The sequence below is a fragment of the Microcaecilia unicolor genome, chromosome 2, assembly GCF_901765095.1.
Source record: "Microcaecilia unicolor chromosome 2, aMicUni1.1, whole genome shotgun sequence".
In the NCBI taxonomy this organism is placed as follows: domain Eukaryota; kingdom Metazoa; phylum Chordata; class Amphibia; order Gymnophiona; family Siphonopidae; genus Microcaecilia; species Microcaecilia unicolor.
The window spans coordinates 441,322,943-441,345,758 of NC_044032.1; the positions used below are offsets into that span (position 1 = coordinate 441,322,943).

The 22,816-nt window shown below is 45.7% G+C and overlaps 1 protein-coding gene and 1 long non-coding RNA gene across 2 annotated transcripts in view; one reads left to right on the plus strand and one right to left on the minus strand.

Moving 5' to 3' along the window:
* AUP1 (AUP1 lipid droplet regulating VLDL assembly factor) overlaps positions 1-22,816 on the minus strand; it is a 115,826-nt gene that overhangs the window by 83,387 nt on the left and 9,623 nt on the right. Inside the window, exons 4-5 of the mRNA XM_030190873.1 lie at positions 17,686-17,873; positions 3,230-3,302 (exon numbers count right to left, since the gene is read on the minus strand). Coding sequence (XP_030046733.1) covers positions 3,230-3,302; positions 17,686-17,873 — 261 coding nt within the window. The remainder of the gene's footprint in view (positions 1-3,229; positions 3,303-17,685; positions 17,874-22,816) is intronic.
* Positions 1,591-4,814, plus strand: LOC115461206. The gene is made up of 2 exons (XR_003940672.1): positions 1,591-1,655; positions 4,781-4,814. It is a non-coding gene; the product is annotated as an uncharacterized LOC115461206 (long non-coding RNA).

Here is a 22,816-nt window from a genome sequence, read left to right on the forward strand (position 1 = left end):
TTTGCACAAGGCATCACTGATTGCTAAACACTGCATACTTCTACAATGGATTCACTACTCCAACTCTGGTGCAATGGAGAAACCAGATGCATGAGTTACTGTGGATGAACAAACTTTGAGGACGATCTAAAGAAATTTCTTCTGATTTAGACACTATTCATGGACACCCTTCCTGTTCCAAGTACAATTGGTTATTTTAAACAACTTGGAGAAGAAATCACCTCCAACCCCCCCCCCCCCCCCAACTTCTTTTATTAAGAAATCAACTCATTGTTTTTGCTGGTTCATAATATGTTAAATCGGCAGGTGTTCGGGGAAAGGTGGGGATTATAGGTCTCAGAATACCTGGGGTTGGAAAAGGTAAAGGGGAATTTTGAGGGGATAGGGCTTAGTTGGCATATAGGTTTGCATACTCTGTGACATTCTAGTTTTGGAATGATAGCTTTATATTTTAAAATTGCAATTATGTATTTGAGATATTGATTATATAAGATAGATTTAAACTAAAAGGGATCTAGGGGTAATATGGGAAATTACAGACTGATAAAGCCTGACATTAGAGTTGGGCAAAATAGTGGAAACTATTATAAAGAACAAAATCACTGAACACAGATAAACATGGTTTAATGGGACAGAGTCAACAGATTCAGCCAAGGTAAGCCTTGCCTCAATTTGCTTCATGTTCTGTTGCGGATTAGGAACTGGTGACCGCGCATGCACGGGTGCCTTCTCACCTGCTGCTCAGGTACAGCTACCACAGTTAAATACTACAGCAAGAAAAAATAAAAACAGGAGACAACTAGGGGAGGTGAGAGAGTTTGTGAGAATATAAGCTCTGTTGTCCTCGGAGAATACTTGCTACAGGTAAGTAACATCGCTTTCTCGGAGGACAAGCAGGGCATTAATTCTCGCAAGTGGGAATCCCTAGCATCCAGGCTCACAGAAAACAAACATTGGTCAACTAGGTCTCATAACGGCGATAACTGAGATCAACCTAAAACTATATACAAATCAAGTAAAACAGGCCTAGTGTGGGGTGGAGTTGGATTCTAGACCCCAAACAGATTCTGCAACACTGTCCGAACCGACTGTGGTGTCAGGTATCCTGCTTAAGGCAGGAATGAGATGTGAATGTGTGGGCTGACCAAGTCACAGCCTTACAAATTTCTTCAATGGAGGCTGACCGCAAGTGGGCTACTGACGCAGCCATGGCTATGACATTATGAGCCTTGACATGACCCTCCAGTGTCAGCCCAGCCTGAGCATAAGTGTAAGAAATGCAATCTGCCAGCCAATTAGAGACTGTGCATTTCTCAATGGCGACCCTCATCCTGTTGGGATCAAAAGAAACAAAGTTGGGCAGACTGTCTGTGGGGTCTTGTCCGCTCCATGTAGTAGGCCAATGATTGCTTGCAGTCAAAAGGTGTGCAAGATGCTCTCACAAGGATGGGCATGAGGTCAGGAAAAGAATGTTGGCAAGACAATCGAGTGGTTTAGATGGAACTTCGACACAACCTTTGTTAGGAACTTAGGGTGTGTGGAAAGAGGATACTCTGTTGTGATGAAACTTAGTATAAGGTGCATCCACTACTAGTGCTTGGAACTCACTGATCCTACAAGCTGAATTAACAGCCACCAAGAAAATGACCTTCCAGGTCAAGTACTTGGCCCATACGCCAGGCCCCCTCCCTACCCATCTTCAAATCATTGCTCAAAGCCCACCTCTTCAATGTCGCCTTCGGCACCTAATCACTACACCTTTTCTCAGGAAATCTAAACTACCCCAACTTGACATTTCGTCCTTTAGATTGTAAGCTCTTCTGAGCAGGGACTGTCCTTATTTGTTAATTTGTACAGCGCTGCGTAACCCTAGTAGCGCTCTAGAAATGTTAAGTAGTAGTAGTAGTAGTAAGTACTTCAGATGGCAGGAATTCAGTGGCTCGAAAGGAGCTCTCATCAGCTGAGTGAAAACGACACTGAGGTCCCATGACACGGGTAGAGGTTTGACAGGGGGCTTTGACAAAAGCAAATCTTTCATGAAACGAACTACTAGAGGCTGTCCAGAGATGGGCTTACCTTCTACATGTTGATAAGCACTAACTGCACTGAGGTGAACCCTTATGGAATTGGTCTTGAGACCGGACTCGGAAAGGTGCAGAAGGTATTCAAGCAGGGTCTGTGTAGGACACCAAACAGGATCTAGGGCCTTGCCCTCACAACAGATGGCAAAAGTATAACACCTGTTAGTGGAATCTTTTGTGGAAGCCAGCAAGACTCAGGAGACACCCTCTGACAGACCGAGAAAAGCAAATTCTAGGCTCTCAACATCAAGGCCGAGAGGGCCAGAGACTGAAGGATGGGATGTACAAGAGATCCCTCGTTCTGTGTGATAAGTCAGAAAACACTCCAATCTCCACAGTTCTTTGGAGGAAACTCCAGAAGAGGAACCAGATCCGCTGAAGCCAGTAAGGCGAGATTAAGATCATAGTCCTGCAGTCTTCCTTAAGTTTCAGCAAAGTCTTCCCCACAAGAGGAATGGGAAGATATGCAGAATTAGAAAAGTTCAAAGAAGGGTGACCAAAATCATTAAGGAGATGGAACACCTCTCATATGAGGAAAGGCTTAAGAGGTCAGGACTCTTCAGCTTGGAAGAGACAGCTGAGGGGGAATATGATAGAAGTCTACAAAATACTACTAATTAGTGTAGAACGGGTAAACATGAATTGATTTTTAACTCTTTGAAAAATTACATAGGGGACACTCAAGTTACATGGTACTACTATAAATACGAACAGGAGGAATTTTTTTTCACTCAACAAATAGGCAAACTCTGGATCTCGTTGCCAGAGGATGTGGTATTAGCATTTAATGTATCTGGGTTTAAAAAAAGGTTTGGACAAGTTCCTGGAGGAAAAGTCTATAGTCTGCTATTGAGATAGACATGGAAAAAGCACTGCTTGTCCATAGGATCAGTAGCATGAATCTTGCTACTATTAGGAATTTTGTCAGGTACTTGTAACCTGAACTGGCCACTGTTGGAAGCAGGATACTGGGCTAGATAGACTATTGGTCTGACCCAATATGGTTATTCTTACATTCCACCAGATGATGTCAACCAATTCTTTCAAACAATGTCCTGCTTGTCCTCGGATACATTTTCTGTACCTTGTCTGCATGGCATAATATAAAATCAACACTTCCCATTGTCCCTCCTAGCTCCTGTACTCACCACAGCTATGAAGGGTCTCTGGGCCTGCAATGCTACTGGCTGAACAACATCCAGGATCGAGAATTGCCAGGAGCTGAAAAACATTTTGCAGTTTAAGAAAATACAGTTAGTTTGGTCAGCTTAATTATCTGAATAGAACTAAAGGATTTTTTTTTTTTTTTTGGGGGGGGGGGGGGGGGGGGTGAAGACTGAGAAAGGGAGGAAGAACAAGACCAGAAAAGTACCATTATTACTAAATAATTCTAGTACTATTAATAATGTTATACTATTGGACCCAGCAGTGCTACATGTGACAAAATATGCTTCACCCAAAATTCCTACAATCCTAAGAAAAAAAAAAAAAAAACCAGCTAAACAGTCTCAGTCACACACTGAGGGCCAATGTGATGAACTGTGCATTAGAACTGTATGCCGAGCTTCTGCTCACCATTTCTTAACACACGCTGAAAGCGAATATACTTACCTGTAGCGGGTGCTCTCCAACGACAGCAGGCTGATAATCCTCACAAGTGGGTCGGCGATCAGCACCAGCCCAGGAACTGGCATTCCAGGTAGCAAAAATCTTGCTAGAGCCTTCTGAGCACGATGTGCGTCCGACTGCACATGCACAGAGTGCCTTCCCACCCGCCACGCTCCTCACTTCAGTTAAGAGTACAAGAAAGACAGAGAAGACAACTCCAAGGGGAAGTGGGCGGGTTTGTGAGGATTATCAGTCTGCTGTCGTCGGAGAATATCTGCTACAGGTAAGTATCTTCGCTTTCTCTGAGGACAAGCAGGATGAATAATCCCCACAAGTGGGGTATCCCTAGCATTCAGGCTCACTCAAAATAATAAACATTGATCAATTGGGCATCACAACGGCGAGGACATAACATAGATTAACCTGAAACTATATACAAAACTAGCTGAGAGTGCAGCCTGGACCAGAACAAAATGGGCCTAGGGGGGTGGAGTTGGAATCTATACCCTAAACAGATTCTGCAACACTGACTGCCCAAACCAACTGTCGCATCGGGAATCCTGCTCAAGGCAGTAATAAGATGTGAATGTGTGGACTGAAGGCCACATCGCAGATTTGCAAATTTCTTCAATGGAGGCTGACCTTAAGTGAGCCACCAATGCAGCCATGGCTCTAACATTATGAGCCATGACATGGCCCTCCAGAGTCAGCCCAGCTTGGGCATAAGTGAAGGAAATGCAATCTGCTAGCCAACTGGAGATTATGCGTTTTCCAATGGCGACTCCCCTCCTGTTGGGATCGAAAGAAACAAACAACTGGGCAGACTGTTTGAAGGGCGTCGTCCGCTCCATGTAAAAGGCCAATGCTCTCTTACAGTCCAAAGGTGTGCAAGCTGCTCTCGCCAGGGTGGGCATGAGGTCGGTGGAAAAATGTTGGCAAGACAATTGACTGGTTCAGATGGAACTCCGACACCACCTTTGGTAGGAACTCTGTTGTGATGAAACTTAGTATAAGGTGCATCCACTACTAAGGCCCGAAGATCACTGACCATACGAGCTGAAGCAACAGCCACCAAGAAAACAACCTTACAGGTCAAGTACTTCAGATGGCAGGAATTCAGTGGCTCAAAAGGAGCTTTCATCAGCTGGGCGAGAACAAAGTTGAGATCTTATGACAGTGGCAGAGGTTTGACAGGGGGCTTTGACAAGAGCAAACCTCTCATGAAGAGAAACAACTAAAGGCTGTTCAGAGCCTACACACTGATGATGAGCACTAATTGCACTGAGGTGAACCCTTATGGAGTTGGTCTTTAGACCAGACTCTGATAAGTGAAGAAGGTAGATATGGAGGCATATTTTCAAAGCACTTAGCCTTCCAAAGTTCCATAGAAACCTATGGAACTTTGGAAAGCTAAGTGCTTTGAAAATATGCCTCAGAGTCTTTGTAGACAAGAAAGGGGATCTATGGCCTTGATGTCACACCAGATGGCAAACTTCCTCCATTTAACAGAATAACACTTCTTAGTGGAATCTTTCCTGGAAGCCAGCAAGACCCGGGAGACACCCTCCAAAAGACCTAAGGAAGCAAATTCTAGGCTCTCAACATCCAGGCCGTGAGAGCCAGAGACTGGGATGTAGAAGTGACCCCTCGTTCTGAGTGATGAGGGTCGGAAAACACTCCAATCTCCACAGTTCTTCGGAGGACAACTCCAGAAGAAAAGGGAACTAAATCTGACACAGCCAGTATGGCACAATCAGGATCATGGTTTTGCTTGAGTTTCAGCAAAAAGTCTTCCCCACCAGAGGTATGGGAGGATATGCATACAGAAGGCCTGTTCCCCAATGTAGGAGAAAGGCATCTCACACTAGTCTGTCATGGGCCTGAAGTCTGGAACAGAACTGAGGGACCTTGTGGTTTAGTTGAGTGGCAAAGAGATCCATCAAGGTGGTGCCCCACGCTCGGAAGATCTCGTGGGCTATGGCCATATTCAGCAACAACTCATGAGGTTGCATTACCCTGCTCAGCCTGTCGGCCAGACTGTTGTTTACACCTGCCAGATAAGTGGCTTGGAGAAACATACCGTGACAGTATGCCCAAACCCACATCTGGATGATTTCCTGACATAGAGGGCGAGATCCAGTGCCCCCCTGCTTGTCTGTTTGAATTAAGATAATTTGGTTGGACAGCCAATCTCTGAAAGCCTTTAGAGTATTTCAGATAGCTCGGAGTTCCAGGAGGTTGATCTGAAGATCTGTTTCCTGGGGAGACTAGGCTCCCTGAGTGTAGAGCCCATCTACAATAGCCCCCCCCCCCCCCGCCCCCCAGGAGAGATGCATCCGTTGTCAGCACTTTCTATGGCTGAGGAATTTGGAATGGGCATTCTATGGTCAAATTGGAGCGAATCGTCCACCACTGAAGAGAATGTGCAAAGTCGGTGGACACATGGAAGACATCTTCTAGATTCCCCGTGGCTTGATGCCACTGAGAAGCTAGGGTCCATTGAGCAGATCTCATGTGCAGACATGCCATGGGCGTAACATGAACTGTGGAGGCCATGTGCCCCAAAAGTCTCAACATCTGCCGAGCTGTGACTTGCTGTGACGGTCAAACCTTGGACACTAGAGACAGAAGGTTGTCTGCCCGCGCCTCTGGAAGATAGGCTCGGACCGTCTTCAAGTCGAGCAATGCCCCAATGAACTCCAATTTCTGAACAGGGGTGAGATGGGCCTTGAGTTAATTTATTACGAACCCTAATAGTTCCAGCATCTGAATAATCTTCTGCATGGACTCCCGAGCACGGTCCTCCAAGGTGCTCTTCACCAGCCAATTGTCAATGTAAGGGATCACATGCACTCCCAGTCTGCGTAGCGAAGCTGCAACTACAGCTAGGCATTCTGTGAACACTCTGGGTGCTGACACTAGGCCAAAGGGCAGCACACTGTACTGGAAGTGCTGCATTCCCGACCGAAATCGAAGATACTTCCTGTGAGCTAGAAGTATCAGGATGTGCATATAGGCATCCTTCAAGTACAGAAAGCATAACCAATCGTTTTCCTTAATCATGGGAAGAAGGGTGCCCAGGGAAACCATCCTGAACTTTTCTCAGACCAGGAATTTGTTCAGGGTCCTTAGGTCTAGGGGATTGGGACACAAGGAAGTACCTGGAATAGAATCCCAGCCCTTCTCCTGGTGGAACGGGTTTGACTACAGAAGGGGAGAGTTCCTCTGCAAGTACCTGCTTGTGCGGAGAGCTGAATGAATGAGTTCTCGGTAGGCAATTTGGAGGTTTGGATTCCAGATTGAGGGTGTATCCTAACTGGACTATTTGAAGAACCCACTGGTCAGAGGTTATGAGAAGCCACCTTTGGTGAAAAAATATCAACCTCCCTCCCAACCGAATGCGCTCATCAAGAGCCGCCACTGGAAAAGGCTACAGGGCCAATGCTTCTCAGGTGCCGATGCCCGCAGCGCCCTGGAGCTCCCAGCACCATGCATTGAGGGAGAATGGGGTTGGTGTTCTTAGCCTTCACTCGATGCACCTCACCGAGGCTCCTCGGTGCCGACGAGGACATCATATTCCCACATCTCCTCGGGGTCGGGTCCAACGATGGACGGTCCCGGGGGGCCTGATTAGCAGGAGGCCTCAAGGCAGGTGGAGTCCCACTCGATGCCTCACTGCTCCCAGTGTCGGGGTCTCTCAGTAGCCATGCCTACCTCCACTACAGATCTCGATGCAGATGCCAATGACCTCGATGCCGATGCCAAAGGACCGGACCGAGCCCCAAAAAGCTTCTCTCTCTGGGCTTCTCGAGCCAGTTGAGTCCTTTTCTTCATACGAAGACAAAGGGCACAACGAGCTGGGCTATGGCCTGGCCCAAGGCAGTGAATACACCACGAATGAGTATCAGTGCCTGCGATGGTCCAGTTGTACTGAGAACAGCGTTTGAAGCCACTGGGAGTCTTCGATGACATGGAAGAGAAGACTGCCCTAGCCATATCAAAAAACGCGATGGTGCTTGAAAAAGAAGTACAAAATAGAGAATACCTGGCCAAGTAGGACTAAAGACGGCCGTGACAAAAAGAAAGGAAATTTACGCGGGTCAAACAAAAAACTAAGAAATTAAAGGGGGAACTTTTTTTTTTTATGCAAGAAAAAGAAAGAAAGACTAAGCGCGGGAAAAGCAAGGCACTGAAGGCTCTACCGGGTGAAGAAGCGGAGCCAGAAAAGAACTGCCGCTCCTCATGCAGAAAAAAATACAACTGAGGAGCGTGGCTGCACGGTGGGCGGGAAGGCACTCTGTGCATGCGCAGTTGGGCGCACGTCGCGCCCAGAAGGCTCTAGCAAGATTTCTGCTATCTGGAATGCCCATTCATGGGCCGGCATGGATTGCCGACCCACTTGTGAGGATTATTCAGCCTGCTTCTCCTCGGAGAGTAAAGTGTTACTCTCGATGCAGTAAACTAATGGCATGCACTGCATTATAAAAATGTATGATTACAGAAAACACAGCACACCCTGCTACAGTAAGCTGCCTCCTTTTTCTGTCAGGCGTTTTTCTCCTTTCCTGTCAAGCACATGGCTACACCTGGCCCCTTGTGATCTATGGCAACCTATCTTACTTAACAGGCCGACCACTAGCAGCACTTTTTGATGCATAATTAGGAACTAAGTGTTGTCATTTTGCAACATTGTGGCACCACAGGCAAGTAATCGGTGATTAAGATGATCAGGGATCTTTCCTGGCCAGGGTTATTGGAGGTGTGAAGCGCTACACATCGCACCTCAAATGACCCTTTTTGCTCTCAGAATCTTCACTCCAGACTCGAGCTGGAGTAAAAATTCAGTAGTAAAGGGAAGTAAAAAAGCATGTTATAAATTTAGCAATTTTTTTTTTTACATCAGTAGCAATTTCCAGTTAAACTGGTTTGCAGGCGTTAAGATTAGCAAAAGGAAAAATCTGATGTAAATTGCCATGCTAAAGAATATAGTAGCTTCATATATGTCCCTAGTAGGGGAGAGAGAAAAATAGATGCTGGGTTTCAGCTGGTACCAAAGGTCCTCCCTCCCCCCCCACTAAAAAAAAACAAAACCAGGTTCTTTTTCAGATGAGGTCCAAGTATGAGTTATTTGTCAAAATAAAAAGAATGCTACTGCATAGAAATAGTGTGTTCTCCAGGTTTCAAAAGAGAAACTTGGTTAATAAATCTTGCTCATTTGTAAGCTTGTTTCAAAATTTTCACTTGATATCCATATTGATATTCAACTGAACAAAATTCTTTAGAACATTTTAAATCTTGCATAAAAAATATGTTTAAGATGAAAACTTGAGTCATAGGAATCGCTTTTTAATCTAAAATGGATCAAAACAAAAAAAAAAATATTGCATCAACTGAATTTTGAAACAATGTAGTACTCAATTGATCTCCATCTTGTATATCTTTACATCCACTATATTAACTAATTTAACTTATTTGCTAACTTTTTTTTATCATTGAAATCCATCGTTTTTGGCCAGTAGATCGAGTATTTTGAGTTCAGAGAGAGACCATCGATTCCTTAGTGTTGAAGAAATTTAGAAGAACTTCTGGGCAGCAAACATGAAACTAGGAATAAAGATCCTCAAATGAGGGTCACCAAGCCTGTAGAGATTGCCCTTGGTATACCTCCACTTTGTAGGGTAACTTAGAAACCACCAGAGAAATAATTTGGAGAATGGATCAAACCGATTGTAAAAAGGTTATGTAATATATGCCATCATTTGTCCGTGTGAACTTATACTGGATGCATGACTAGAAATACAAAGTTAAGATTAAAATGGAACATAAAAGTTTGATTACAAAGGAAATGAACTGCTCCATTGGTTAACCATAGGTTACAATAATCACTGTCGGCAACATTCAATGGACTACGACCGAGTGATCTATGTGGTAACACCTGCAGAGTCTGTACTATAGAGAACAATGATGGATTTATAAGTTGGCATCTGTAAAACCTAAGGGTTTAAATGGAAAAATTAGGTTCTTACCTTGGTAATTTTCTTTCCTTTAGTCATAGCAGATGAATCCATTACGAGTGGGTTGTGTCCATCAACCAGCAGGGGGAGATAGAGAGCACTGAAAAACCATAGTGCCTCATGGCCAGCTAGCTCCACCTGCCTCTTCAGTATTTGAAGCTTCCAAAGCAGTGTAACATCGCAAAGCATAATAACATGAACTTTCCTCACAGCGGATGAACGCCCCAAAACTGGAGCTATAATTCAAAGGAGGGAATGAACTCATCCTCCTGTAACTGAACAGAAATCCTGAAGACTGTTTTCCAACTTCTCCCAATGAGGGAACATATCTACAGGAAAAAACTGAACATAAAAGTAACATGAATCACACATTGAACCACTGAGGGAGGGCTCATGGATTCATCTGCTATGACTAAAGGAAAGAAAATTACCAAGGTAAGAACCTAATTTTCCCTTCCTTGTCATCAAACAGATGAATCCATTACGAGTAGGATGTATCAAAGCAATCCCTAGATAGGGTGGGAACAAGCCACACCACGCGCCAGCACTTGTGCTCCAAAATGCACGTCTCTCCAGGCAGCCACATCCAGCCTGTAATGTCGGGCAAAAGAGAGCTTCGATGCCCAAGTAGCTGCACTACATATCTCTTGAAGAGTGAGTGCTCCAGTTTCAGCCCAAGAAGAGGAAATCGCTCTTGGGGAATGTGCCTTAAAGGCTTCAGGCGGAGGCCGGCCAGATAGCAGATATGCTGAAAAGATAGCTTCTTTGAGCCAACGGGCTATAGTGGCCTTAGACGCTGGAGACCCTCTGCGCGGACCTGACAAAAGAACAAAAAGATGGTCCAAGGTCCTGAAGGCATTTGACATGCGCAGATATTGCAACAGAGCCCTTCGCACATCCAGAAGGTGCAACTGCACATAGGCTTCTGGAAACTCCTCTTTAGAAAAGGAGGGCAGGAAAATAGGCTGGTTTAGGTGAAACGCTGAAACCACCTTAGGGATGAAGGAAGGCACCGTACGTACCATTACTCCGGACTCTGAGAATTGCAGAAATGGGTCTCGACAGGACAGCGCCTGGAGCTCAGATACTCGTCTCGCCGATGTCATGGTGACCAAAAAGACCGTCTTTAAGGTCACATCCTTCTCCGAAGCTCGCCTAAGCGGCTCGAAGGGCGAACACTGAAGGGCCTTTAAAACTAACCCCAGGTTCCAGGCCGGACACGGAGCCCGCACGGGAGGATGGAGCCAAAGCACCCCTCTGAGAAACCGTGTCACATCCGGGCAAGCAGCCAGAGAGAAGCCAGCGACCTTCCCTCAAAAACATGCTAAGGCTGCCACTTGAACACGCAGGGAATTATAGGCCAAGCCTTTTTGTACACCATCCTGCAAAAAGTCAAGTATCGGTGAGACAGTAGCCCGCATGGGTGTGATCGCTTCAGAAGCACACCAAGCCTCAAATTAGCGCCAAATCCTGGCATAAGCCACGGAAGTGGAACGCTTGTGGGCCTGAAGGAGAGTGGAAATGACTTTACTGGCATATCCCTTGTCTCTCAATTGCGCCCTCTCAATAGCCATGCTGTAAGACCAAAGCGGCAGACGTTCTCCATGGTCACCGGGCCCTGTGACAACAGGTTCGGTACCAGAGGTAACGGCAGGGGAGCCTCCACCAGCATTTATTTATTTATTGCCAATCCGGGGCAATGAGAGCCACCTCTCCTTGATGTAGCCGAATCCGCAGGAGTACTCGCCCTATCGAGGGCCACTGAGGGAACACATACAGGAGGCCCTGAGGCCAGGGTTGAGCCAAGGCATCCAACCCTGCAAGCGAGGATCTCTCCGTCTGCTATAGAAGCACAGGACTTTGGCATTTGTGCTTGACACCATAAGATCCATTACGGGCTTTCCCCATTTGGCACATATCTGCAGGAATACTTCGTCTGCAAGTTCCCACTCCACTGGGTCAATTTAATTCCTGCTCAGATAATCGACTCGCACGTTGCTCTGACCTGCAATATGAGCTGCTGACAGAAACTGCAGATGAAGCTCGGCCCAGTGGCAAATCTGTGCGGCCTGCGCTGCTAGTGCAATGCACTGAGTGCCTCCTTGGCGATTTATGTAGGCCACTGCTGTCGTGTTGTCTGACAGAACTCTGACAGCCAATCCTTCCAGAGTCAATTGAAAGGCCAGAAGCACCTGGAAAATCACTTAACTCCAAGCGATTGATGGACCACTCAGACTCCTTGGATGTCCAAAGACCCTGGTCACGTCTTCCTGGCAATGTGCGCCCCAGCCCTTCAGGCTGGCATCTGTTACCACCAGGCATCAATCAGGGAGCGCTAGCGGCATTCCTCGCCGCAGCATGCTGTCTGACAGCCACCACTCCATACTGAGCCTGGCCGCAGGGAGCCACGTGAGTCTGCATTGATAATCTTGAGATAGTGGAGACCACCATTGAAGCAGGGAACACTGCAGAGGTCTCAGGTGCGCTCTCGCCCAAGGCACCACTTCCAAAGTGGCCGTCATCAACCCCAACAGCTGGACTATGTCCCAAGCTCGCGGGCGAGGCATCCTCAGGAGCAGACGGACCTGGTTCTGAAGCTTGCACCACCTTTGCTCGGGTAGGAAGACCATGCCCGAGGCTGTGTCGAACCGGACCTCCAAATATTCTAGAAATTGAGAGGGGGTCAGGTGACTTTTGGCTATATTGACGACCCAGCCCAGAGATTGCAGTACTGAGACCACTCAGGCTGTAACCTGATGACTCTTCTGCAGAGTCTGCTCTGATGAGCCAGTCGTCTAGGTACAGGTGAACCCGGATACCCTCTTGCCTGAGAAAAGCAGCTACTATCACCATTACCTTGGAAAAGGTTTGGGGAGCTGTGGCAAGGCCAAATGGCAAGGCCCGAAACTGGAAATGTTTTCCCATCACTGCAAAACGCCGAAATCTCTGGTGCGGGGGCCAAATTGATAAGTGCAAGTAAGCTTCTTTCAGGTCCAGAGACGTGAGAAACTCTCCTGGCTGTACTGCCGCTATGACGGAGCGCAGGGTTCCCATGTGAAAATGCCGCACGCTCAGAGATTTGTTGACTTCTTTTAAGTCTAGGATAGGCCGAAAAGACCCTCCTTTTCGCGGCACCACGAAGTAAATGGAGTAACGGCCAGACCCGCATTCGGCGGGAGGCACGGGGAAAACCGCCCCTATGTGACTCAAGCCTTGTAAGGTCTCCTCTACCGCTGCCCATTTGGCAGCAGAACTGCATCGGGACTCCACAAGCATGTCTCTTATCGGGGCATTGAATTCTATTCTGTAGCCTTCTTTAATCAGGTCCAAGATCCACTGATCTGAGGTAATCTTGGCCCACTCCTCGAGAAACAGGGAAAGTAGTCCTCCTATCACAGGAATCGAGGAGGGGGCTGGCGCACCATCATTCAGAGTGTCGCCCTTGAACTCCAGGTCTTGAGCCTGCTGCTGCGGAACGTTTGTCCAAGCGAAAGGAGTTCCTCTGCTGAGAATGGCCACGTGAAGTGAACCCAGCAAAACGCCCTGGGCAGTACCTTCTAGCTTCACGGAAGCAAGGTCTGTAAGAGGAGGGAACTGCCTGACCCTTGGAAGAAGGCCGCGGCCTATCCTCGGGTAAGCGCTGGGGTTTGGCATCCCCAGGCCTTTCACAATTTTCTCCAACTCCTCACCAAACAGGAGAAGGCCTTGAAAGAGCAACTTCACCAACCTTTGCTTAGAGGCCATGTCAGCTGCCCAATGCCGTAGCCACAGAAGACGGCAAGCCACCACCGCTACAGCCATCTGTTTAGCCGAAGCTCTGACCAGATCATAAAGGGCGTCAACCAAAAATGACAAGCCCGACTCCATCCGCAGTGCCACCTCGCGGCTACGCTCCATCTCTGGGCTGTTCCACTGCCTGTTGTAACCAAGCGAGGCAGGCTCAGGCAGCGTAGCAGCTGCATGCAGATGCCCATAAGGATAGGCCTGAAAATTTCAAAGGACTGTTTCACAGCTGCCTCCAGGCGACGGTCCTACATGTCCTTCAACTCCTCCTTCCACTGGGAGGGTAGTTTTCTTTGTCACAGCCATGACTAGGGCATCCACTTTAGGCACTGCTAGGCGCGCCAAATGCTCCTCACTTACAGGGTATAATTGCCCCATAGCTCTGGCGACTTTCAAAGGCCCCTCGGGGTCAGCCCATTGAGCCATGATAAGCTCTTGGATGGAGTCATGCAAAGGAAAGGCTCGAGCAGGCTTCTTAGTACTTGCCATCCTCGGATTACCGGAGGAGGTCTCAGTACTCCCAGGGTCTTCTATAGAGAGGACCTGCAAGGCATCATTAATAAGCGCTGGCAGCTCATCGCGGTGGAAAATCCTCACCGCGGAAGGATCATCTGGATCCGCTGGCAATCCTGCACCTTCTTCTGGCTCTCCAGACCACGAAGGCCTGCCAGACCCCTCAGAGTCCTCACATCCAGACCACGGGGGGGGGGGGGGGGGGGGGGGGGAGGGGGGGGAGCGCCACTCTCTGAAGGGGAATCCACCCTTCTGCGCTTTTCTTGCGGCCATCTGTCAGGGGAAAACACGCCTGATGGTAATCCAAGGCCAGACTCCACTGGAGGGGATACAGAAAGCAGGGCCACAGGGGACCCCTGCGGAAGAGCTCTTTTTAACATGTATGCAGCAATAAAACAAATTCAGGGGAAAATGGCTCACCCTAACCTCCCAGTTCCAGTCCGGGGGAAACAGCTCTTTTATTAGCCTCTACACGAGGCGCCTCTCCAGGCTCAAACCCCTCCGCCTCAGCGGGGGTCGTGCCATGCTGCTCCAAAATGGCGCCCACTGCCAGCTCCAAGGAGCGGGAAGAAACATCGCTCGCCATGCTTGGGCCGGCTCTACCTTCTGACAAGCACGCCTTACAGAGCACCGCTGAAGATTTGCGCTTGCCACAAATGGAACAGCGCTTAACTTTCTCAGCAGCCATCGCCGAAAGCGGCGGAATTCAAAATCGTCCTGAACGCGGGCCCTCCCCGGAAGAGCTACAAAATGGTCTTACCTCACCAGACCAAGTCTCCGAGCTCTGGTCACACTGCACAATCAGAAGAAAACCTCTCTTTTTTTTTTTTAACGCTGTGAGGAAAGTTTGAAGCAACAGCGAAAGAGGCAAATTTCCAACTCCGGAGGATCAGTAGCGTGGGTAAGGCAGGGAAAGGGCGAACCTATGTGCCTGCATCCACAGCGTGGGCAAAGACAGGGACAGGGCTTGCCTATTTGTCTATTTCCACATCGGGGGCCGGATAAGGCAGGGAAAGGGCTAACCTATTTGCCTTTAAAGTGGGCACCATCAGCCACAACACCCCTGCTACAACTGGCAAAAGCACAGGAACCACCCCAGGCAGATTTTCTGAAGGAGCTTGAACAAGCTGCAACCACCCTGCTGGGGAGATAGAGGCAGATGGAGCTAGCTGGCCATGAGGCATTATGGTTTTTCAGTGCTCTCTATCTCCCCCTGCTGGTTGGACACAACCCACTCGTAATGGATTCATCTGCTTGATGACAAGGAAAGGCCTATTTATGAGCCATGTTTTACTACAGTACACCAAGCCATTTGTTATTAATGTCAAGACCCATTCAGTTCACATATCCAACCATGCAGCTATTTTCTTTCAACTGGCATTCTCAGTAATATGACCCGGTAGTAGTGAGCCCCTGTGCCCCGAGTGAGCATGGCAGAGATGGAGTGACACCGCACTCGGTCAGGCAGCCAGACAACTCCTAGCTTCACCTGGGAAGCGACCACCGTTCACCGGGAGTTGAGCCCCCAGCTGCAGGCGGCCACCAGGACTTTAGGAACCGGCGGGGTTGCACAGCCGCTGACCAGGATAGCAGGAAACAGACACAGTCCAGAACCAGTACTCCAACAGGCAAAGAATAGTCAATTCAGTCCAAAGTCAAGGCAGGCAGCAAACAAGCGAAATCCGAGAAAACTAGCCAAGGTCTGGAACACAGGAAAACAGGAACTGAAGGAAGTCGGTGAACAGCACTCCGACAGCAACTCCTCAGAACAAATGAGGCCAAAGCAATGAAGGCCTGGAGGCAGTGCTTTAAATAGTGGAGCAATCTGAGCAAACCAAACTCAGGTGAAGCCAACATGGCTGCCCCCATAGGAGTTCCTCCCAAGACCAAATATGGAGCTCCTTCCTGATCTTGTTTATACAAGATGGCCGTCCCCTCCTGAGCTAGCCAAGATGGCCACTGCCCGTGCTCCAAGCCAAATGACGGCTGCCAGACTTGGGAAACTGAAACAGACCCATCCTGGAGAAACATCAAAAAGCCGGCTAGCTCTGCCGGACCGCACCTCGCCAGCAAATCAGACGCGCAGGCCTGGAATCAGGTGAGGAACGTAACACTCAGATTGTTTACAGCTTCATACTGTTACTTTAATAATAGGCTGTTAGACTAATGTAAATGTCAAAACTCGCAGGTGCAAATCAGACTTCTTCCAGAGGAAGAATTAAGATTATATTCATCCCAAATTGGTGTGAGAAGCTAGGCCTCTCTCGGGGAGAGATTTTTCTGCCAAAAGGAATAGCCAATAAACAGGACCTAAAAAACCCTAATAATTTAGATCAGGAAATCAGGTCTTTGGAGAGTCAATATATCAAAATCAGACATTAGATTATACTCAAAATTACTATACTACTACTATTTAACATTTCTAAAGCGCTACTAGGGTTACGCAGCGCTGTACAATTTAACATAAAAGGACAGTCCCTGCTCAAAGAGCTTACAATCTAAAGGACAAGTGAATAGTCAGTTCGATAGGGGCAGTCAAATTGGGGCAGTCTGGATATCCAGAAGGTAAGAGTTAGGTGCCGAAGGCAGCTTTGAAGAGGTGGGCTTTAAGCACAAATACTTGTACAATAAGCTGTTGAGACAGCAAGCAGGTCAGGTTATTTTTATTAAAACATCTGGCCATTAATATGCTGGAAGATAAGGGAGGCCAGCTATTAGCTCATTTTTGAAAGGGCACAGGCAACAGCTCATTACTCACAGGGATGAGATGGGGTTACCTTAGCACGATTCTCAAATAGCTTTGAAAAATTTCATACCTCGCTGTTCCAGTCTGAAGCGAGTGTCAGGAGTGACATTGGATGTGTTTAAAACCTCAAAAAAAAGCACTGCCAAGTTTGAAATTTAAGAAGCCCATTGTGGTGAAGGAGATCAAAGACATACTAGCTGCCTCACCTACTAAGATCCCTAGGCCCGATTTTATACAGCTGAATTTTATTGGGCCTTTACTTCTGCACCCAAGTTTATTATCAGGCACTATATGATTTGCAAATGAAACACAGTGACTTGCGAGTAGCTCGTATTACACTCATACAAAAACCCGGGAGGGATATGTCTGAAGTTTAATTTTAATTAAGATCCTTGGTCTGGGTTAGGTTCTCAGGAAAAAGCCATCTGGAATCCCCTGCATTGGTAGCTTTCACTTCACACTGCTGTGTTTGACATTCAACATATACACATATCCTCATAAAAGATACTTGGCATGCCATTTACAGTGGTACTCCAAATATCCTGCTGCATGACAAATATTTTTGTCACCACTGACTATTCCTTTACATCCCAGAACAGTGGGGTGGGATCATGCCTTATTACCTTTGGGTTAACATGGGGAAGAAGTTTACAAGGTACCTTTCTCTAGAAAGAGAACTTTTGCATGTTTCTTCCCATCTGTATTCCCCTTGATTATATTCTATTATTCTCCAGTAATTTAGCCCAAAATACTATGGTTGCCGAAGCACCGAGCAAGTGTTTTACAACCTCACCTGAACAAAAACACTTAACTAGCCTCAGGTAGAAGGCTGATTTTTTTCACCCTCTCCTTTTAAAAAACAATTTTGACCTATAGTTTACTGTAAGCTGGTAAAGTCCAATAGAAAAGTCCAACTCTATCCTGGAGTGAGCTCAGTTACCTGAACTTGAGCAGGCCAGCCCTGCCATTGGTGGTTTCTTCCTCGGGGAAAAGCAGGAGGGGTAGGCTGTACCCCTGGGAGGAATACTGCTTTAGGTGTTCGATCAGCTCAAGGTGGTTACCCATGGCACTTAACTCCATGAAACCCCGGGCCCAACATACAAAACCAGAAGCCCCCTTCGAAACAGGCTGAAAAAAAAATACACAAAGTGAGCATCAACCAAACAAATTCACTCAAAACAAAATCTCCATGAAAGAAACTGCACAAAAGAACATCTAGCTTAACTGCAAAACAGTAAGTATAAAACACAGTAAGGAAACTAAACCATGAACTGCAAAGCCAAATCATACATTAATAACAGGGGGAAAAAATTAGGCTGCAACAAAAGAAATCAGTTTCACCCTGCTTTATATTATCATCTGGGTTTTTGCTCTGCCTTATTTTCGGTTTCTTTTCTTTGTTGTTCTACTCCACATGGTGTTCCCTTACAACATGTTATGACTAATATTTTGTTCAGTGCAACTGATTTCCACTGAAATATGTTGTTTTTCCACATGTCCAAGATATCAGTGCTTTCTTTGTTACTCAACTAGAGAACTTGGAAATTAGGATGAGAAACGTCCTGGCTGATGGAGTGCCCAACTTTTGCCTTAAACATTAAATATTTGTCGACCAAAATTGATAAACTAGAAAGAGGTTCAGGCAGCCATTACCACAATGGTTAACATGACAGTTGGGTCTGTTTGGAAGAAGTGTTCTTCCAAACAGACCCAACTGATGTATCCAAAACTACTCACAACTTAAGATTTTAAGTTATTCAGCATGAGACTTACATACGTTTGTGATTATATATTCTAAACAGGGCAGCAGAACAGAAGTGCAATAAAATAGAAGTCAAAGAACAGTGGGTGCTGAACAAAGATCATGAGGAATTGTAAAATAATGAAACCTCAGTATAGTATGGCTAGACCATAAAATCATCCAGAAACGTGGGATCTTGTAAAAAAAACAACCCTATTTTGAAACATACAGAATGAACCCAGAAGTGGTAAACTATAGCAAGCTTAAACTTCAAAAATGCATAAGGCTACATTTCATCAGATTTATGAAGTACAACTTGTCATTTTTAACACCTAGATCTAGCAAGGAATATTTCAGGGAGAATCCCTTTCACCATTCTTGTTTTGAAACCAAACAGTACCTTTATTAACTCATTTGCTATGGATTTAGCTTTAATTTGAGAAACACCAAGGACCCCTCTGGTAACAATGAACATAATTTAAGGATAATCTGAATTTGTACCGTGAGTAATGAAGAATTTCTCAGGCATCAGAATGACTTGATCTCAACAATTGAGCAAAGGAAACCTTCCTTACCAGAAAACTAAAAACCTCTAAGAAGATAAATGTAGAAGAACTTGAACAGGAAGGTATGTAAATATCTAGGAGCGACAAATATAAACGCTGCTAAAAAATAAAGATCAGCAAAGATTACTACATAAGACTGAAAATGAAATTCAATCTACAATCCATAAAATCTCATACAGCTTTGGAATCAGACTGGCTACAAAGACCTAGACAGATGGGTATGACACTATGTTGCAGCCAATCGAAAAGCTAACATCAAAAGCCACATATTAAGAAAGAATAAGACAAGGCATGGCATCCCAACACACACAAACCTTGTCTCATATTTTTTGCTATCATAACAAAAATTGGCTACCATAACTTACAGGGTCAAAATTCAACACCGATTTCAAGGCACTCAGGCAACATAAGCCTGAGGGCCAGATGCACAAAGTCCCCATTAAAAACTGCGTACGTTTAGATTCTCAGTAGAACTTACCAACTTGGAAATAGCGAGCGATGCTCAAAGGAAAAAAGCATGCAAATGAGTTGCACGCAATTTTAGTGAGCAGCTTGGTAGGAAAAGCACCTAGCACATGTGCAGAACACTCTCTCAGTAACTTGTCCCTGCTCTGCGCATGTGGTAGGACTAGTGTACTCTTACCTTTCCCTTTCAGTACTTGCTGGCTCCACTGTCCAACATCCTCCCGTCTCCTTTCCCTTGCAGTGCTCTGGTGCTGGCTCAACCTTCCTCCTGCAGCTTGTCTTCCCTCTGTCCCTCCATTTCACTTGGGAATCTACTTCTTGCTGAAATCCCCCCCTAGCTGATAGGCTGTCTGCTTGTTTCTCCACCCCTAAGCTGTTCTCTGCTCTGGTGCTCTGGGACAGTTTGCTATTGAAAAAAGAAAAAAAATCATCTTGCTGAAAGCCACTCCCCAGCTGTTTCTCTGCCCCTGTAAGCTGTTCTCTGCTCTCCGACAAGTTTTGCTATTGAAAAATACAAGCAAACTGTTGCTTCCAGAAGTCTTCCTCACATGAGGCCTCCAGACCAGACAGAAAATTTTCCACGTTAAAGGCAGGTGCTCCTTTCTATGCATCACTCGGAATGCTCATTTTAATACTAATGAGCTGTCTGTAATACATTTGCATAGGACTAGCCGCTACCCCGAACAATAAAAACCATGCAGCACCCCTTTGTGAATTATACGCTGAATAACATGATTGCACGACTGGGTAGAACCAGTTTAAATCAGACGTTGCTAGCGCAGTAAGCTTTGAGTATTAGCTGCCCCCGAGTACCTAAAGAATAAATTAGCTTTCTACACACCTTGAAGGTCCTCTCAAGACGCATCACCATCTATACCTTCAAAGGAAACTGCATAATGTGAAACTCACCAGCAAACGCTCTCAGGAGTAGCCCTTACACTATGGAACTCACTCCCAGAACGGCCATGCTGAACTCACCTACCTCCACCTTAGGAAGCAAGTGAAAGCCTGTCTCTTTCCCCAAGCCTTTTAATGTGTGGCCAGGGCTTAATTTGTAGAAAAAGAAAAGTGGAGCTGAAGGCAAGGCAGAGCCAGATGTGAACTTGCTCCTATACACATAATGCAGGGCTTCATTTGTACTTAAAATGGAAGCAGATATGTACATACACTTGTTTTAAATTTAAATATATGAATCTTTCAAAAGTCACCAAACAGTAGTACAAGTTTGCAACATTATGAAAAAAAATCTTGGACTAATCAGTGGTTTTCCCTCAACATTTACACATTTGATACCACATTTTTCTCCTCAGAAATTTTTGGCAGCTGGGTGGCATGAAGGAAGTAGCAGAATACTGCACAGAATTATAAATGCAGAATCTTTGAAGGATGAGGACCTCGTGGGACATTTGCAGACTTAGCTCACAAAATCCTGAATTTGGGGTTGTTGGAGGATACCTTTAAAACTGAGTGGGCCCAAATGATAGGTTTTAAGAGTGGTGATACCGCACACCCTTTTGTGGCTGTGTTCCATGTTTTCCATCTGGTGCACAAGCAGATTATTCTAAAGGCTCTATGTCAAAGGAAGAATTTGGAATATGATAAATCGGAAAGTCCTCTGTTTCCATGATATACTGTCAAAGTGCACACCCAACAGAAAGCTTTTGTTCCTCTATGTGTTGTTACATGCTTGGAAGATTTCAAATGCATTACTTTATCAGGCGCGATTAAGGTTGCCTATGATGGTTAAACACACTTATTTTTACTTCAGTGAAGGCAGTTCTTCAAAATCTCCCAGCTAATGTTTAACTTAAGCAGCTACTTCTTTGTGTCTTGGACTAATAGGCAGAACTAGTTAGTCTACACCTCTTGATTTCCCAGACTCTCTCATGCAAATTCTTGTTATTTTTGTTCTCCCCATTTTGCTTGCGAATCGTAGGAAGGTGGTCCTTTATTTTGTCCTTAGTTTCTTCCTAGTTCTTGTTTACTCTTCTGAAATATGTGGCTATGCACATTGTCTTTGTGGGATTTATCGGGTTGGTAAGGTGGGCTGGGCAGAGGGAGATCACTTGTTAGGTACCATACTGTGTGGGACATTAGGATAATAAGGGGGTGACAATGAAGAAATTCTGTGGGTTCCTGGCTGATATTACATGTTTTTGCAATCTGATGTTTTTGTTGCCTATAGTTGGTTTATTATTTGTAATCAATAAAATAGATTTAACATAAATAAACTACCTCTCTCTGCTACATGGGGATTGTCCTATTATGCAAGTTACCCTCTTTCTCAGTGGGTGTTGTCAATTATGAAAGATCACTTTGCTCTCTCCTATCTAACTAGGAAAATAAATCAAGTGATCCTAAGTAGTCCCACACTTAATGGTTGCACCCGAGTTCAATGGTTCTTTAAAACTTCTTGACATTTGGCCTTTCTACTGTCAGAGCATCAACCAGTCCACTACAAATTTTCAACCTTCCCTTCTGACATGTTTATTGAGAACAGTATATCAAACCTATAAGCAGCCATAAACCTTCTAAAATGAACAGTGACACTTTATTTATAAATTTGAGATTACATTCAAGACAAAAAACATCTTGATACAGAAAACAAGAGGGGTCAAAAATACTACAACAACCCTAGTATAACCAATGGGCTCATTTTCGAAACACAAAAATGTTGCAAAAAGTGTCAAAGCAGTATTTGGATGAATTTCTTCTCAAAACGTCCAAATCGGTATTTTCTAAACCTATCTTGAAACCTATTTCGCAGATATTTATCTATGCAACTAGTCTGCAGTGCGTCCAAATTGCAAGGGCAAGTGTCAGGGGTGGGTTTACGGTGTTCCTAACACTTGGACATTTTACAGCCATAATGTAGCAAAATGAAAACACCTAGGGCAGTGGTTCCCAAACCTGGTCCTGGAGGCACCCCAGCCAGTCAGGTTTTTGGGATATCTACCATGAATATTCATGAGATATTTTCATACTCTGCCTCCAATGAATGCAAATCTCTCTCATGAATATTCATGCTAGATATCCCAAAAACCTGACTGGCTGGGGTGCTTCCAGGATCAGATTTGGGAACCACTGAACTAGGGTGAAACTTTCACGTTTTGGACTAGACCTGTTTTTTTAAAGAACGAATAAGACACAAAAAGGTGCCCTAAATGACCACTGAAGGGAATTAGAGATCATCTCCCCTTACTCCCCCAGTGGTCACTGATCCCCTCCCACCCCCCAAAGATATGATTAAAAATATTACTTGCCAGCACCTCTATGACAGCTTCAGATGTTATAGCCAG